The sequence below is a fragment of the Eimeria necatrix genome, genomic scaffold, assembly GCF_000499385.1.
Source record: "Eimeria necatrix Houghton genomic scaffold, Enh_scaff34, whole genome shotgun sequence".
NCBI lineage: Eukaryota > Apicomplexa > Conoidasida > Eucoccidiorida > Eimeriidae > Eimeria > Eimeria necatrix.
The window spans coordinates 19,821-38,406 of record NW_013655336.1 but is presented as its reverse complement, the minus strand read 5'-3'; the positions used below and the strand labels follow the sequence as shown (position 1 = coordinate 38,406).

General features: G+C 51.8%; 2 protein-coding genes across 2 annotated transcripts; both read left to right on the top strand.

Annotated features, from left to right (window-relative positions):
- Positions 1-3,955: 3,955 nt before the first annotated feature.
- ENH_00046050 (UBA/TS-N domain-containing protein, putative) lies at positions 3,956-6,426 on the top strand (the record flags this gene model as incomplete). Its single annotated transcript, XM_013585469.1, has 7 exons — positions 3,956-4,267; positions 4,515-4,763; positions 4,955-5,098; positions 5,346-5,417; positions 5,626-5,831; positions 5,992-6,077; positions 6,332-6,426. 7 exons carry the CDS (start codon positions 3,956-3,958, stop codon positions 6,424-6,426), a joined length of 1,164 nt encoding a protein of 387 aa, XP_013440923.1.
- Positions 6,427-8,442: 2,016 nt separating this feature from the next.
- On the top strand, positions 8,443-16,785 carry ENH_00046040 (hypothetical protein, conserved; the record flags this gene model as incomplete). Its single annotated transcript, XM_013585468.1, has 18 exons — positions 8,443-8,810; positions 9,177-9,469; positions 9,992-10,115; positions 10,324-10,435; positions 10,665-10,781; positions 11,002-11,322; positions 11,632-11,940; positions 12,046-12,403; positions 12,562-12,747; positions 12,915-13,186; positions 13,393-13,522; positions 13,705-13,969; positions 14,187-14,749; positions 14,878-15,398; positions 15,779-15,877; positions 16,170-16,265; positions 16,447-16,589; positions 16,749-16,785. 18 exons carry the CDS (start codon positions 8,443-8,445, stop codon positions 16,783-16,785), a joined length of 4,314 nt encoding a protein of 1,437 aa, XP_013440922.1.
- Positions 16,786-18,586: the final 1,801 nt, after the last annotated feature.

Here is an 18,586-nt window from a genome sequence, read left to right as displayed (position 1 = left end):
AGGAAAATGCTGCACGTGCACGCGCCACAGGCTGTGAATGCAAAAGCGTAAAAAAAACGACTCCAAACGAAAGGCAATCCGCGATTACGCATTTCCAGTTGAGAAATCTCCGTTGTTGGCTGTGTCTAGGCCGTTAAGAGCTTGTGGGATACTAGATATACGAACAGGCTCTAGCACAAAGATGCGAAGAAGAGAGTCGTTTGTTTTGGGTGAATTGGGTTGCAGCGCTGATATGCATTGCGGATCTGGTGTTGGTACATCCGAATCAGAGAAGACATTGAATGCAGAAAGCGTTGAAATTAGAGTGCCCTCGGCACAACTCTGCTCATAAAAATAATTTTCTTTTGTCGCTGATGAAGAGTATTACGTACTGCAGAGCTGGAGACGCCTATGAGCGATTTGGAAAGCTTTGTACTAGCGAGGATGGTTTTGGTCCTGTAGAGATGATTAGACGTCGCATAATGCTTCAGTGGGTTTATCGCTTCACCCAGTGGAAAAATGGACCTTTTTGAGTGGGACCAATGATGAGCGACGTCATTAAAGTTGATCCTGTGAGCATTTGGAAATAACTTACCTAATCAGAAAATGTGTGTGCTTGAGTTTCGTTGTTCTACACCTCCAGCGGTAAGTGCACAATCTGTACCGAGTCTGCCACATTATTATGATAGGTGAGATCCTGTTGGGACGTCTGAAGGATTGATAAAAGCCCAAAAGGGAGAAGAGATTTGCTCGCAGTTCCTGACTCGGCGGTGTGCAAAGGTTTCCCGCCTGCTTCAACATCGCTGCGAGAAGGAACTTTCCTGGAGAGCACACACTGGCCTTGGATCAAAAATGCTTTCTTTCACGTATAGCCGACTCAATCTCCACATTGTATGCGCTTAATTTATTCTGTTTTGTCTCGCAAGATGCGCCGTCATCTTCGTATTCTCAAATAGGGCGCAGGGCTACCTAGCCAGTCTCATCGGATTTGGTTACTCTCAACACGAACCGAAAAAAATCATTATTTATTTTTTATATGTATGGGTGAAGACGAAGGTTTAAAGATTTGGCGGACTCAGTGGAAGCATGCTTTCAGCAATGGCGCTGGGGTTGGCAGCTGCCCCTCGTCGTCAGGAACTCGCAGCAGAGGTAACCCACACAGTAAAGTAGGCAGAAACTCCAAACAACGGGTGCGACGGATCTGCTGATACACGCCCACTGCGTACTTGCGTTTCCACCTGTTGGATAGATTGCTGACGGCACTAGGATCAGCGCAGAGCACCACAAAGCTTTATGGCACTGCCAAAAATTCTCTATACGTGCATCCTTGTGTAGACCGGAATGATTCGCTGCCGTGCTTTCATGGAGATCATGGCATTTCACAGGGTCACGGTCACCTAAATGCGTGCGCATATATTGGGGCGAAAGGCGTTGTTGGCTTCAATATTGCGAGACCGGGTGACTGTGAACCGGAGCGTCAAGAAGAGAGTAACAATTATGGCCTCGTAACGTGCGCGTTTTTCGGCGAGTAGGTGGCACATACTCAAGCGCATGCGGACGTGCGCTGCGACACTGCGGAAAAAGCCTTTGGCTACGAGAGGCGTCGGCATGGCTGCGAAGAAACCTCAGAAGTGCGACGCACAGGCCCTCCGCGTCAGACTCTCTCGTTGACGCATATCTTAGTGGCGATGCGAGTAAATCGCGGTCATGCTTGGGCGTTGCTAGTTCTTGTTGCCCCGAGACGTGCGTGTGGAGTTGGGCGCGAGCCGCTGTTGGGGACGATGTTGCGAGGCAGGGTGACGGTGGCAGGATGTCGAGAAGAGCGTGACAAAGAGCACAGAGCGCACGTGACATTGCATTGATGCATGGGTGGTGTGCAGGATGTAGGGGTGGGATATTGAAGTAAATGGGGTGTTGACAGCGGCGCCGGGAAGCAGACGTTGAGATCTGAGTTTCACTGGATTGGCAGGGAGGAAACACTGGAATGGAGGGGGAACGAACGCACAGTATATCTAAGGTGTCTGCTTACGTATTGTAAGCCCAAAGACGTCGAACTTGATGGCGGCGTCGCAAGCGTGCCAGGATTTAGGGAGGAACGTCTTCGATAGGGACTGTAAGCGAAAGCTTCTCAGTGCAAGCAAATCGGAAGAATGAGAAAGCTCACGAAATGCATGGAGAGGGAGCTACCCACATACACGTCTGCCTTCAGTAGCGTAAGATATGCTCCGTAACTAACATAACGCAGCTTTTCACATTAGAAAAATACTTGCCAGACTGCGTGCCGGTAATGAGCAGTGGGTAACCTTAACGTGTTCACGCAGCATGACTGTGTTGCAGAGTAGCCGTCGCTGCCCATCAGGCAATCCATACGACCACGCGCCCGTAAGTCCGAAGGCCCCACCCAGACTGAGGAATTATCTAGAACGTGTGGTACCCTTGTTAAGAAGATGTGAGATGTAGCATGCATCGAGGAAAGAACGGAACCGGTTTGACTGGAGCTCAAACTGGATGACTACATAGCGCATGCTGACTTTCATACTTACCAGAGCAGGACTTAATGGGTACAGAAACTTGCCCCTCCTTGGTTTCTTACTCATTTTGGCCCACGCCAGCAAGGAGCCTTCGGTGCGTTCGACTTTACATGCAGAACTAGCTTCGGCGAGGGCAGATGAGGTCAAATGAACTGTGCAGTGGCTGGAACAAATCCCATGTTTACATTTGCTTGCTGAAGGCGTCACAATGCGACTAACATTGGCTGGAAGAGGCCGTATATGTATCGTTCCTTCCTGAGGACAATACAACGTCACTACTGTTGGCGTTCAGCCCGTGACCCCTTTCGCCATGCTGCTCTGATGTGGTCCACTTTTCTTCCTGTTGTTTCCGTAGCCAGGCATCGTAGGCCATCGTGACCTTAACGCGACCCTCTATTTTGATAGACTCACTTCAATTAATTCAAATTTTGCTTCCGTTATTTCCATAGAGCCACTTCATAGACTGTAGCACTTCAAGTGCTGGCTTTATCGTGGTTGGCAGAACTACTGCATGCGGCTGTTACAGACACAGCGATTACAATTCACTCTCTACAAGATACACAACGACTTCAAAGGACTGAGGGGGCGTTTTGTTACTTTGCTTGATGCAATGTGCAGGATCTGAGTACAGGTAACTGACTGACTGCTCGTGTGGATTGTGCCAGCAATTATCTTGTGTGCTACTCTTTTTAGCAGCAAGGTGCAATAAATAAATATTGGCACTTGTGGGGTGATGAAGGATTTCCTGGGGCTAAGTAACGGAATGGTTTCTCGTTGAAGGCACTAGCCCTTCCCAGCCTCTTACTAGAAGCCTCATCCCACGCTGCCTGCTCATGCAACCTCGATAGTAACGCAGGATGGAAAAAGCTACATTCCTACCTTTCATGTGTTGCAAATCAGGCAAGAAGTCTCATGATAGCTCTTTGCTGAATCTACAGAGATTGTGCTGCAGGACAGGAGCGCAGCAGGCTGAGCAGCCCTTCTGACGTGAGTTGGGCGCTGCATCATTGAAATGGGAACGCATTGTGCCTTTAGTGCCTGAAGTTCCATCCTTTACAAAAATATTTGCCGCCTTCATGGCGCCTATGGCTCCTTGAGGCCACAGATTGATTCGTTTTGCTGGTCAGGCACCACCCTTGGTGGTATTTTTCGCACTTCAAGATTAAGTTGGGAAGAGTGTATCCCTTTAGAAGCTACCGTGATTGTGTTGTTGCAACACATAGAAAAATCTCCGGTAGATAATACTTGGGTCCACCGAAAGACGCCTGCACAACATTCCAGACGCCCACGGAGGCGGGCGACAGACATAGTTGCAATATATGTGCTCAGCTGCCAAGATTCCACGTAAAAGGCTTTCCCCTGTCTAAATAAACAACTTCACATCGAGCTCAACTGATATTGAAGAGATAGAAGCTCGGTGAGGGCCTGAGTGGTTCCTGGCGGACATGGAGAACGGAAAAGACTCGGACGTCTCACTAGTGGGAGTAGAGGAGGAGACGAATCCACAAGAAGATGCAGGGACTAAAGAAGGTGCTGAATCGTCGATTGCTCCAATGAAGAGCGAGTCGCCGCAGTGCACCGAGCAGGATGCAAATACCAACGGTGGGTCAAAGGTCAAAAGGCCAGCTCAGTGGAGCACAGTAAAACACAGCACGCGGACCTGCATTCAAGCCACAGGAGTATCTTTCGTATGTGCTTTTGTATCTGTCTTCTCAGATCCAGCCTGTCCAGCCCTCTCCGATCTTGTTGATGCCAGCGTGAGACTGATCCTCTCCTAAGCCCCTTCAGCGGCAGCAACACCGGCCGAAATGGTACCAGGAATAGTCACCCAAGGCAAAGGACGTAGCAGTTTTTCTGTTTATTCCGTGTTCCGGCTGATAATTCGGCTCTCCTCAATCGCACCACCGAAAGAAAGAGAGCTCAAAAGCATCCTACTCGTTTATCCTTCATTTTTGTCTCCAGTTTTTCCTCATTATTTGTGTTTGCGCCTTATCTGCCGAATAGCTTCTTGCACACTTGAAGGAAATGGGTTTCAGCGAGGCGCGAGCTGGGCGGGCGTTGCTTGCGACCCGGGGGGGTCCCGCCACTTTGGAGACGGCTTTGTCTTGGATTGAAGAGCACGAGGGTGACTCTGACATCGATGATCCACTGACTCCAGAAGAGCTCGCTACCCACAAACCGGCAAAAAAGACACCTCTGTCGGAGGAGGAGGCGCAGCGAATGGCGTACGAACTCCAGAAGAAACTCAGAGAAGTAAGGGCTTTTCTTTTTTTTCGTGTCCATGCCGCGTCACAGCTTACATTGCGTCCGGCACATACGCGGGGACAGAACCAGATGCCTTGCGTGGTTTTCTGCGACAGGCTACTTGCTCGTATGTGGGGGCATCTGCCAGTGACTGTGAAATCCCGGCGTGTGTCTGTAATTGGTGCTATTGCTGGGCTCAGGAGCGGCTGAAGCGGGAGAAGCAAGAGGCTATTGAAAAGGAACGGTTAAGACTACAGCAGTCCCGGGCCATACTGGAGCAGCAGTCCAAGCTGGAAGAAGAGGCCAGGAAACGAGCCCTTTGCCAGCTGCAGAGAGAGAAAGAGGTTAGAAATACTACATGCAATCCACGGGACAATGACGAAATCTTCACATGTATCTGAACGACCACAACCAACTGACCAAAGTCAATCAAGTCCTCGCCACTACGCCCTTTCTAAGTGGAGTTTGCCGTCCTGAGCTCCAGTGGTGTGTGCTTAGAAATGACCCACGATGGTGTTGGTCCTCCCTGCAGCCTTTTTGAGCCAGCAGGGACAAGCATAAATGCAGGTTCTTTTGCTGTTGAGTGCTCAGGAGGCCAAGAAAGAGCGCGAACGCCAAAGAGAACTTCTACGTCAAGACTACAGAGACAGATTTGGCTGCGAGGTCTGCTCAGGGGTTTTCGTTGCTTTTGCAAGCGCTAAGGCCGACTGCACGCACTCTGGTTGTAATGGGTTTTTTACTGCCGTAGAGAGATGCAGATGTTTCGTCGAAGAGGGGAAGTGCTACGATTAATCGATGATCGCCATAGAGAATAAGAGTCGGCAGCAGCCTATTAAGAGAGGTCGCAAAGTTGTTCAAGTGCTGCGCACAGATGCCTGATGATCCTTCCCAGGCCGACGTTGAGGAGCGGGTGTCGAAAATGAGCGGCAAGGATAAAGTAGCTTTCTTTAGCAATGCTCTGTTCAAAAGGTATAGGAAAGACGAGCCACAGAAGCTTCTGGTCTGTTTGACAACATTGCGCCTCTACGTTATGAACGCGAAAGAGCACCCTACAGATGTCAAGTACCATCGCATCAGGTAAGGAACAGCTTAGACTCCAGGGGAGTAGGTGGATTCAGAGTATAATCCATGTAGTGTCTAGATGCTAGATGTTGCAAAGTCTTTTAGTGGTGCTGGCCGGACAAGAGGTGTTGCATCGCATCACGATGGGGCAACACGTTTCTTATTCTCCTTTCAGAAAAGAGAACGCGGCGTTCAAGTCCCGCGTCATGGTGTGTGAAGGATCGCTGGAACTTCTTGAGGCGTGTGGCTTCAAAGATAGGGGTAAGAGGCTACCACCCGGGCGCACACGTACGGCGTTGACTCGTAGAGCATTGTTTCCTCACAGTGTACAAAGTTTAATCCAGGGCGGGAAAGGGCATGTATCCTGTACAGTTTGCTGCTCCTGCAGAGCAGCACACTGTACAGAATACGAACTGTTGCTTCAGGCTGTTTCTTCTTGCTCCCTCCGTGTACTTTCGCACAGAATTGCTTTAGTGCCATGCAAGATGTCACGTTCGCTTGTTTCGTTATTGTAGGCGAGACGTTGGCCATTGAAGGGCAACCAGATGGTTTCATTCTGGCCCAGGCAGTAAAGTTCCTAGATTTGCTGATTGGACAGTTGAGAGGATGAGGTATTCGCAGCTTGCGATGACCTGCGACAACTTGCTGCGGCGGTGCGAAAGGAAGATCCGACTCTTAGGTAGAGCGTATCCAGAAGCTACGCTCTTGTTCTCTGGCTCCCCATTTTCAACTGATCCAGATGTGCACGTGAACTTGATATCTGGCTTTTGGTCTTGCGTGAACAGAGGCTTGCGGACACGGGAGCAAGCTTAATGACAGCTTCAAGCTGAAGTTTACGAGATATGCGAACCCTCTCTGTTTGAAGCCTCCAATCCTTCGGACTCCGTGCGCCCGTAATCGCTGGGGCATTAGCGTTGCAAACATAATGAGTCACCGGAAGCTGCCGGACTTGCTGTTCTCTGCTTACTGAGTCTGTGGCAAATCTATGCGAGTTATTTGCTGGTGTTCTCGATTTGCTGATAAGCAGCTCGCCGTTGCACGCGACTTTGAGGAGGGGTGAAGAACGAAACGTAAGGTTGTGCTGCTCCTTTCGAAACAGCTTCATTCTGAACTGGTGCTGAGCAGCGAAAGATTTTGTCCCGAGCTGCGTCAATGTAGGTCTTCATCATCAATGTAGGCGTTCATCATGTGCTGCCCAAGGGCAATGTTTACTTGAGGTGTTCTAGGGGGCATATTGAGGCAAAGTCAGCCCAACAGCACGTAGCTAGGTGCACAAGGCCTGAAACAATCGAGACCTGTTGACGGATCGAGGCTGTGGGGTACTGTAGCTTCCAAGCAGTAGTGCCTAGGACCGTCTGTAATCCGCTAGAGTGATAAGGGGAAACTAAACCAGATATGGCCTCTCCTTCGTGTTCTAAGCACCCCTGGCATAAGGAAGGCCAGCAAAACTAATGGGAAAAGCATGCCCCTTTCAAATCAGTTGATGTCTGCTTTGTGGGTGACAGCTCGCCAGGTATCCCCTGAAGAAGGGTGTCTGAGTCAACGCCTCCCGCAGCCAGAGGCGTACCTGGTGGGGGACGCTTCAGTTGCCTCCCATTTTGGCATCGTTCATCACCCCTGGGCGTTGAACTGAGCAAGGAAAGTGCTCGAACGTCGCGCTAAAGGGTGCTGTTATGTTCCTCATTGCGTACTTGACTTACAATATGGGGAGCAGCTGGGCCCCGCATTCCCCTCGTCACTCACTCTCACCACAGGCCTTCCTTCCTCTCTCTACTGTCGCCTGGCTGGACTCTGCTTGCAGCGACCAACGCAGGACTATATTCTTCACTCGAACTTGGTTCGCTTCCGCAGAAGCGCTACTTGTGCTTTATCGAGTGGTGTCTGTAGGCCTGGAAAGCCGTCACATGAAGCCTAGCGCCATAGTGCAATGGCGTCAAAAGGAATAGACGTAGCCAAATGCGTTGCAAGGGGTAGAAACGACACCCAGTGGTCTATGAGGCGCCTGTGTATGGTGGCGCAGCGCACTGCTCACGGGTGAAACGATCCTGTTCTATTCATCATGACGACCCTCAAGACTCCCTGTTTTGCGATACGGCCTTCTATATGATATGCTGGGCAGATTATTAGTATAGCTAGGGTCTGCTTGTAAAATAGGGTACAAACTGCGCATTGCAGTGCGTCAACGCGCTGATCATTAGACATGCAGCAGCAGCAGCAGCAGCAGCATGAACCGCAGCAGCGGCAGTACCAGAGGCGGCAGCGGTCGATAAACAGCGGCGCCGCTTGCCGTCTCTGAGTACTTCTGAACGGAAAGTTACCAGGAAAAAACACAACTGGACCTTAGAACTGCCGCAGAGGGTGGCGACAGGCGCTGGAGCAGCAGCAGGAAGAGCCGCCACAGCAGGAAGTCGGCGCTCACTGTTGGTAGCATATCTGACTTAGGGCAATTTTTGCCCGTCACCATTTGTGTCTGTCTTCATCTCCTCAGCAGCATCTCCCTTTTCTTTTCCGTGCCTGTTGCTGATTCTGCTGTTCGTGTTTAGTCTGTGAGTAAGTTGCTCTCGAGGCTGAGCCTTGCTGTGCTGCTCAGCTTGTGTCTCTCCCCACCACCTCGCCCGCAGCAGCAATGAGCTTAAAGAATCTCACGCGCAGCGCCGCGGTGGCTTGGTGCCCCTCAGGCGCTTGGGGTCTCTCGGCGCAGGAAGGCACCAGCAGCAGCAGCAGCAATACTAGCAGCACAGGAGGGGATGGGGGGAGCCGGGAGCTGCTGGCGCTGGGTACCATGGGTGTTGATCCTCGGCTGGAGTTTGCCTCCTTCGATTTGTCATCTCCCAGCGCCTCTCTTCCAGTTGTTGCTTCTGTGGGAGCTCCCTCTCCCTTCCAGTGCATAGCCACCGCCATAACTGCCGACTTAGGCTCAGTGAATGCCTGCCTCGTCGCGGGTGGCATGTCTGAAGGAGATGTCACTCTCTGGAATGCCGGCGACATACTCAAGTGCGGCATTTTTTGCCCCTACCGTCGTCGCTAGTGCCGCTGCTGCTGCGTTTGCTGTGAAAATGATGTGCTGTGCCTAGGTTTTTCTTCGTTTCGGCATGTTTGTTTTTGGAATACATTTGGATCTGCCAGTTTTGGTTTTTGTTTGTCTCTCTTATTGACTCTGCCGGGGTCGTTGCCGGTTTTGTTTCTGTACACTTTTCATTGTTGTTATTTCTGCGTCTGTATGTGTGGTTCTTCCCCTATCTTTGCGTGGATTTCCTTGTCTTTCCTCCTCCGTCTTATGGTGAATCAAGTACTGACTTAATTGTGGACTTCAGCAAGCTGGACAGGATCAAACGGTCCAAATAAAGTGTATCTGCGCAGATCAGTGATGCCGCGTTGCTTTTGCGTGTCCTGTCTTCATCCCTACCTGGTTTTTGTGCCTGTACCTGTGCCTTCGCCTTTCTGTAGTCAGGGCGTGGCCTCTGGTGATAGTGGGACCTCGGGTTTGCTGCAGACGGTGGAGGTCCAGCGGGGACAGCGCGTGCAGGCGTTGCAGTTCAATTCGCTGCGGCCCTCGTTGCTAGCTGCTGGCACGAGCAGCGGCGGCCTTTCCATAGTCGATGTTGAGATTGCTACGGAAGCAGTTGCACACAAACCCGGAGCGGATGGAGCAGGTAAATGCAACTCGACTGGAGTTCACTAACTATATAGCGAACCGGCAGACTAGGTAAAGGCTGTGTTGAACAATCAGCTACCGAACTATCAACGGAATTTAACTATTCAAGCGGCCAACGCGCCATCTAGTGAAGTTGCGTGGGAGCTAGCAAATCGTGTAGCTGAGCACTGGATTTTCGAGCCTGTTGGCTTGCTAGGAAACTCTGTAGCCTGCTACATATTTGTGGAGGTAGGGAGAAATATGGGGACTTTGGATGCGAAGGGGGTTACACGTGAATCAGTACACAGGGAGAGACGACATATACGAGCAGAGACAACACAAACGCACATACAATCAGGAACACAATTACGCATACAGATGGAAAGGGACTGTGTGCGTTTGGATGTGGTAGCCACTGCATTAACTCCGCCCTATTGGACTCACGTAGTATGCCATCGGCGTTTGTTTCTTTTTGCAAGCGTAGGGTTCATTCACTTCGCAGTGAACAGTCTCATTGTGCGTGGCCTATTGTTTAATCCAGCAGGTGATGACTGCGAGTGCACCTGTCTTAGCTGGAACGCTTCGGTGGCACATATCATCGCTACCGGCACTGGCACGGGGCAGACTGTTGTCTGGGATCTGAAGCAGAGGAAGCACGCTATCAGGTGATGCCTACCATTACTACTGTAGTTGCTGCTGCTGAGTTGGCTACGTCGGCTATTGTTGGCACGACTTCTGTTGCTGTTATGGCAGTTGCTTTTCTTGTTGTTGGTTCTGTTGCTTCTATGAACTTGTCAAAGCATTGACAGGGACACAGCTGTACTGTCCGGCTCACCGATGGCGTGAAGCCCTGTACCTTCCGTGTCTTCGCAGCTTCTGCGACCCGCAACACCGCCATTCGCGTCCAAGTTCAGTTTTGTGGCTGCCAAATCAGCCAACACAGCTTTTACTAGTTTACGACGATGATAGAAAACCTTCGCCGCAGGTAGGATTGAGGGTGCATCTCGTCCAGCTCCCTCATATTGTCGTCGCATAGTTTTCGCGGTTGTCTGCGTTTAGCTGTCAGCCTGTGCTTGACTTTTCCTGCTCATTCTTCTGCCTTCCCTTTTGTAGATTGTATTTTGGGAGGATTGTCTGCACTACTAAATAAGCAAACGGGGCATTGCATCAGCTGCCCGCCTCCCCTTGTAGTTTCTTTGCTTGTGTATTTCCAGCTTTGGGACCTACGCAACGCAACATTCCCTTTGAAAGAAGCCATTCCACAACCTCCTTACGGCCATACTCGTGGAATTGTATCTGCCTCACTGTGCCCGGCGGATAGCCGCATGGTGGTTCGTCGCTTCTGTTGCTGCTGTTACTGCTGCTGCAGCTAGTTGTGGCTTTGATGCAGGCTGTTGTTGGCTGTTCTATGAGGAAAGCCAACAACAGACCGAGATTGCAGTAGTTGCAGCTTTCCTGGATACTGCTACGAGCCTGGCTGCAGATGTTGTGGTGCGTTTTGTGGCATTCGCATCATCCATGCTCCTGCCGATGCTGCCTGTGTTGCTGCAGCTAACATGCGGGCGCGACAGCCGGTTGGTTTGTTGGTGGTTGCCGGAAGAATCAGTCCAGCAACAGCAGCAGACTCACAGCAGTGGCATTGAGGTGTACGTGCAGCAACAGGCAGTCGAGCCGTATATGCAGGTTTTGTGGTCGCCAACAGCGCCAGGTGTATATGCAGCAGCGACACCCATGCAGGTTTCTGTGTGCTCGTTGCTAGCTTCCAATTGTGCTGGGGGGTCTCCATCAGCAGCAGCAGACCGTTTCTATCCACCAGAAGACTCTAGAATCATGGGGCCCTCTAGCAGCAATTTTATACCGTCTTGGTTCAAGGTCGGGACCATCCCCCTGAATGGAAACACATTGCTACACTAAGGAGAGGAATCGTGCAGAGTATTGCTTATGATATCGCTTCCACTTTATTTTAGCGAGCTCATTCTGCTAGCGCTGCTAAGGGTGCTGCTGCTTCTTTTGAGGACGAATGTGATGCGGAGCGATGGCGCTGCTGCTTGCGCCTGATGCTGCTGCTAATGGTACAAGAACTGGCGGAAGCCGTGAGGAATTCGGTTGTAGGTGGCCATATTGTCTGTTTGCCTGCTACTGAATTCGCATTTGCTGATGCTTCTGCTGTTGCTGCTGCAGAAGCCACGAGCTATCGATTTCAGCAGTAGCGGGCGGCTAGCCTACTCGACTTCTCTGTCTCATTCTGCGTTGATGCTGAGGTCCATCGAGGAATTTACAGAAACGAAGGTCGAAGAGACAGACGCACAGGGAACATGCCAGCTTCCAGCAGCATTTGCTTCACAGGTGCAACAGCTAGACGGGCTTATAAGGCAGCAGTGTTGGGCGGATATCTGCACACTCCAGCTTCAGCAAATGGAGCGGCAGCAGCACAAGAGTGAGTCGGAAGACCGAGAAGTCTGGTCGGCGCTGCTTGACACACTGAACGGAGTGAGCTTCTATTTCCTGCTTCATGCTCCCAGAGCTGTTGCTGGCGCTGGTTGTGCCATTGCTTGATTTTCAAGCTGCCCTTTTTATTGTTCCTAATTTCTGCAGCGCATACCGAACCTCGGAGGGAGCAGCAGAGAGGAGTTACAGCAAAAGCTTGAGACACTTCTGGGCCATCCACTGCCATCTGTGCAAGAACAGCAGCGGCAGAAGCAGCTGTTGCTAGAACAGCAGCAGGAGCAAGAACAACAGATGCAAATGCAACAGCAGATGCAGCAGCAGCCCATGTACGGCTATGCCATGCACCCGCAGCAGCACCAGCAGCAACAGCAAGGATACATCGACGGGCCTGGGTCATACCCAGGCTACCCGTTGAGTAATGGCAACGGAACGCAGCAGCAGCAGCAGCAGCAGCAGCAGCAGCAGCAGCAGCAGATTGCTGCCTTGACTGCAGTGGACCCCGAAAGTCAGTCGCATGTTATTCCAGTTAGCCCAAAAGGTAGCAAGGCATCTTGCTTCCGATGGTGTTCAGTTGATGGCTGGCAGTGTAGGACTGACGAACTGACTTTTTAGCCGACCTGTCGAGATGCTTCTGTTGCTGCTGTTCTCGCTGCTACTGCTCAGAGTTTTTTTCACAACTCGGGGGGGCAGAGGAACGAGAACCCTCGAAGGATCAACAGGAGCAACAAAGAGAAGAAGAATCCGCATCCGATGACATGCCCCAGCAACAACAACAACAGCAAGAGCAGGCAGTCAAGCCAAATCCAGCCAGCAACAAGGCGTCTTCACAGCATGGCGATATTGACTGGAGTGAGTTGCTGTCGCTGATAGCGTATTTCTTACGCATCCGTACAGTTAACAGTGCGCTGGCCTCTTTACTGTAGCAGAACATGAAGGAACAACAACAGTTGCGGCACCAGCAGCAGCAGAGGCAACGTCGCAGCATTCGCATCCTCGTGCGTACTGTTGTGCTGCAGCATCCGCGCCATGGCAGCTTCTGCGGGAATGCCTTCTTACTGGTTCTATAGAAGGGGCTGTGGAGCTGCTGAAGGTTTACGGGACGCTTAGCGATGCGCTGCTTCTGGCGGGAGCCGCAGCAGCAGCGCCGCTACCTCAGCAGCAGCAACAGCAGCAGCAGCGCCAGAGCAGCAACGCGTGTCTTTGGGAAGCAGCGGAAGGCCAAGGCCTCGCCATTTGGCGCACAGTTGCGGAGGCGTATGTACACAACATGCAGGACGAATTCTTCAAGGTGCGGGCGCAGCAGTAGTGGGCAGGCGCAGCACTGGAAAGGCGGTATTAGCGATCTCAGTGGCATCAGCAGTAGCATCAGCACAAGCATCAGCAAAAACGATGGATGCCCACTTTTGGTACATGGATTTTTTGTGGCGTGTGCGCTGTCGGTCTTTTCTTCCTTGTCATTCGTGTTTTCAATTTTGCTGCTACTGTTCCCTGCAGCTCTTCGGTTTCGCGGTGCTAGATTGCCTGGACAGCTTAGTTACGGAAGTTTCGTTGGTATGCTGGCGTGAGGCTCTGCGGCTCTTAGGGAGCTACGCGCGCGACAAGGACACATATTACCGACTTGCGCGTAAGTAATAAATTCCAAGCCATAAGCGTTTAGCCGGCTTCAGACCCTAATGCTGAAGGAGCGTACCATTCACATTGGCGATGAGCTTCCAGTTATGGTGCTCCAGCTAGTATGCTTTTCTTGGTCCTTTGTGCTGCCCTGTTGCGACAATTTTTGTTTATTGGGATGATGCGTCTCGTCAGGGCAATTAGGGGAGCGGCTGTCTGTGTCGGGGGACTTGAAGGGGGCCCTAGTGTGTTTCATCACGTCACGTGATTTCCCAGCTGCATGCGACATCTGGCTGCAGCAGCTACAGCAGAGAATCTACACACACCGCAGCAAGAGCAGCAGCAACAGCAGCAGCAACTACTTCGCCCAGCAGCTTTTCAATACTATCCAAAAAATGCTCGTCTTTAGAGCGGCAGCAAATTTCCAGGGCGCTTGCCCTGCATTCGAAAGGGTCGCACTGTGAGACACGAGTTGCTGGTGTTAGGTTTGTTGTTAGGTTTGTTTTTTGTGGTACTGCTGTTCTGCTAGCTGGCCTCTACGCTGCTAATCTGATGGTATTCTATTTACCAAACGTTTCAGTTGTCGCTGTGCCCAAGCTGCAGTCGTTGCTTTGTTGAGCACAGCGTACCATCTGCGGCTTCTGTGCTGCTTTTGTGGCTGCGTGCTGCTGCTACAGTGCATACGCAAACGAGGCAAGCAGCCTTTCATGTGGATCGTGCGCGATGTTGGTGCTACGGTTGTATTTGGGAGTTGGTAGCAGCAACATGAGCAGCATAACAGATGGAGCGGCAACAGCTGGTTCAGGTCAGCAGACCCTAGAGTCCTCCCTGCGTGCTGCAGCGCTTGAGCTGGCCATGCGTCTGTATTACAGCAACCCTACAGCAATGGAGCGAGCAGGATTTACTTCTCCCAATCTGCCTACGGAGAGCTCGGGGTTTGGCGGGGCCATGCAGCGCCAGCAGCAGCAGCAGCGGCAGCCAGTGCGCTCGATGCCCCCGGCTCAGCCATCGCTGCAACAACAGCAGCCTCCGTTTCTGCAGCAGCAGCAGAGGGGCCATGATGTTCCTTCTGCTCCCCCACCCCAGCAGCAGCAGCAACAGGTGCAGCAGCAGTCGCAGCAGTTCGGTGTTCCCCGCATGGTACCACCCTCAGGGCCTTCCACTCAATCAGGTGCTTTAGCGCCGGTACACAGACCCTCGCCAGCTACTAACGGACTGCAACAAGGGTTTCTTCCCAACGGTAGGAAAGAGCAAGATTCTGCTGTTTCGGCCGCGTAGTGTCCCAGATAACTCCCCAGTGGCCTCACTGAACGGCAGAGGTTTGCTCTATGGCGCATATGCTGCCTTGTGTGTGCTTCACTACTGCAGGTTCACAGCAGCAGCATCAGCATCACCAGCAACGAGACATGTTCCCGCAGAATCCGGGTTCTGTTTCACGGGGAGCCCCTATCTCCTCCGCGGGCTTCATGAGCCCTTCCCCTGCCTTGGGCGGCCCAAGGGGCGTGCCGCCACCCCCAGTGTCTGCTGCTGCTTGTGGGACAGCTGTTCCCGGAGGTAGCGTACTCAGACCAGCTGCTCCAGCATCTTCCTTCGGTTTCACTGCACCACAGTCAGCACCGGCGCCTTCAAACGCGTCTACCGGTAATATCGGTGGTGGGACGGGTGCTCTTGGGGGCGCACCTGGGGGATCGTTGGCGGCCCCCCCGGGGCCGCTAATGACCCCTGGGCCTGGTGCTTCCGGTTTTGGACATGCGGGTGGATTTCCCCGCTTGCCTCCAACTGGCGAGGGTGGCCACAGTCCTGCCCCATATTCTGCTCCCACTGTTGGAGCCCAGCCTGTAAAACCTGGCATGCCGGTACCTTGGCCAATACCTACAGCAGCACAACTCGTAAGCTTGGAGCAAGGGCAGGGGCTGAGCACGCGAAAGAAACAAGAAGGGTGTTCACAGACGCTTAGGCAGGGGTGTTTTGTTTCAGCCCTACAGATAGAAAATATGCATGTACGGGGAGAATGCAGAGGGAATGAGGAAACAGAGACAGGCAGAAGGATCCACAGGCGAAGTGCAACTCGGAGAGGAGCCGAGATACTTACAGACAGAGAAAAAAGCACAAAAGATGTGCTTTCGAAAAGCTAGGCGGCTGACAAAAAATGTAGATGACGGAGTGTTTTACAGAAGTATCTGGGACAACACTGAAAGGAATAACAGCAACGGCAGCAGATGATTTAGACGCATTGTATGAGTTTGGGCTCAACTTTATTGCGCTGCAGAACCAAAGGGCAACGAAGAGCACCTATGCAGCAAACATGGGCATAAACAAAGCTTCCGAAAAAGGGACGGAGGGAAAGGCTCTGCCACCAGACCAGCAGGTACACGCGAACACCATGCGGCCGCTGTTACGCTTGCTGTTGTTGCTTCCATAATTGCTTCTCTAACTGCAGCTGCTGGGACTTACTCTGCTCATGATGCTGCTGGAAGAGCACCAAGTGCTGGTTTCTTCTGCTGGTGTTGTTGCTGTATGTGCTCCTTTTTTGTAACTGGTGCTTGTGTTGCTGCGTGGTATGCTGGGGAATTCTGGCAGTACTGCGAAACCTAGACAGGGTGCGACGTTTGAAATCACTGTGTGTTGACCAGTACCTGCTGTTGTTGCTTCTGTCGCAGGCATTCGTGCGCAGCGTATTGAGCGGCTTGTTGCAGATGCAGCAGGGGCCCTCAGCCCAAGACCTTTCAAACAAGGTGGAGGACCTTCTTCTCAAGGTTATTCCTCCACTATTGTTCGGTCTTAGGATTAAGATTGCATATTGAAGGTTTTCGGGTGGGGGATGCGGCTTAGACATAGCGGCTTTCGGCTGGCGCTGTTACGCATTTGTATCTAGTGATGCCTCATGCACTTCAATGCGCTATCGTGGACGTGCTGGCGCTGTTGTTTTTTACACAGCTGCAGCAAGGCGAGTTGAGTGGGAGCGGCTGCGAGAAGGTTGTGGCCCTGTGCAGTGCTCTGCAAGGCGGGGATGTTGCACAGGCGCAGCGTTTGCACGCAGACCTATCAGCTACAGAATGGCACGCCTCGAACAGGCAGTGGTGAGCTCAGAGTTCATGCCGTAGGATTTACTTTGGGGTTCAGGGCCCGCGTTCAGTAGGTGTGTTCACTCTGTTGCCTCTGTCTTTTTGTTTTGCTTTGCGCCACTGTACATACGTACTTTTGTTGTTCTTTTATCTGCTTATTTGTCTGCCGTTTAGGCTGATGGGCCTCAAGCGTTTGATACCAAAACCGTAGGCAATGCTGCAGCTGCAGGCGCCCCATCTGTCGGTCCGTCGTTGCATTTGGTAATCACCTTTCTGACTACCCATGCAACTGGCGGGAGCACCACCAGCAGCAACGTGCCTCATCAAGATACATATGGTGTGCCCAGAAGAGACAGAAACTGCAGCGGCAAAGGCTCTGTAGGAGCAGCAGCGAGGACTGCTTGTTAGGTGCCAAGAGGCACTGCTAGAGGTTTCCAGTTGTTGTGGCTGCAGCTAGAGAAGTAGCTGCAGCTGGGGCAGAAGCAGCTGCAGCTAGAGCAGCAGTTGCACCAGCAGCTGCTACAGCTGCAGTTACAAAGACAGCCGCTAGAGTTGTTTGTGGTTGGAGATATGTTGCACTTCAGCATTTTTTATGATTTAGGTTTGCACATAGGGAGAAGCAGTTGGTGCTGCTTCTTGAGAATTACGTTTATTGCATTTACTTTTACAGGAGGTTTGCAATAGTGGGAATGTGGGACCGCTTGGACAGCAGCTGCGTCAGTAGCAGCTGGGGTGAGCTATTTTCTGCAGTAGGCTTCTTTTCGAGACACTTAGCAAAAAGGGTGCTCCGCTGGGGAGGTCCTAGAGCGCTTTTGCAGCAGCCGCCATAGCAACGGGTGTAGCTGCAGTAATCCCAGGAAAGCGAGCGCTCAGGTCTACCTGGTGAAGAAACTCGGGCAACTTGAGTGATGCAGCTGCTACAGCAGACCTAACGGGGAAATCATATGCCTTTCGTCGGTTGCTGAGTTGGGAAGAGGTGATGGTCTCTTCCTGCGCAACCGGGAAAACAACAATGGGCGAAGGTAGATACATAAAACATATGCATCCATTTTCAACGTGACTACCGGCATGTAGGAGCATCCCTAGTATTTACTTGCACTTCATTGTCACTCCGTGGTACTGCTTACTGCTCAAGATACTGTGACTAAGTGGTACTGTTTGCCGCTCGAGATTCTGCTGGTGCATTTGGAGCTCTCCTGAGGTAAGGGGTTCCTAGGGTACTTTGCCATACTTGGCGTTGGTTGACTGCTGCGGCGCTGAGGATAACCACAGATGGCTAAAAGCCAAGAAGTGGGCGTAGTTGGCTAGAGCTAGCGTTATTCCGAATGCCGCATGAACTATCCGAGACACGATTTCTTCGTGACTAGTTAGGCGTGTTGAACACACAAACCTTTCGTCATCATGGTACGCGTACTATTTCCCTTTTCTAATGTAGTCTCTGTACTAGTGGCATGCGTCGTTCCGGCAAGCAGCATGCTCAAGCAGTAGAAAGTCACCTATGTATACGTGGCAGAGCTTCTCAAGCATGCTAGAGAGCACGAACGTCGCTGAAGGGGACCATAGAAGGGGTCGCAGTGCTGACGACTGAAAAGTTGAGCCAGGGGAAAGTGAATGCTAAAGAAACGTGGATTGAGGGTTGCCGGCACTTGAAGCCTCCTTCGTGGACACAGCAAAGCCTCGTTGCACGCTAACGGCATGATACGGTATGCGGAGGCGTGTGCTTGCGCGAACGCTCTGTACTTCGTCGCGTGTTTAAGGCCGCTTTTCCTCTTTCAATATCGAGCGCGAACAAGGCTGGTGTACTTTCAGGAGTGTCTACGGCCTTAGAAAGACGGAAGTACCACAAGGAGCAGGCGGGGCAGGGTGCCGAGGTGTCGAGGCAGCGCCACCCTCGTTATGTATGGCTTTTAACTGTGTGATTCTGATGTCTTGATATTCCTGTAGAAAACCAAACCAATGAACAGAATGATCATGTAGAGGCTTTGACGCCATGAGTTGTTGCAGATATACGT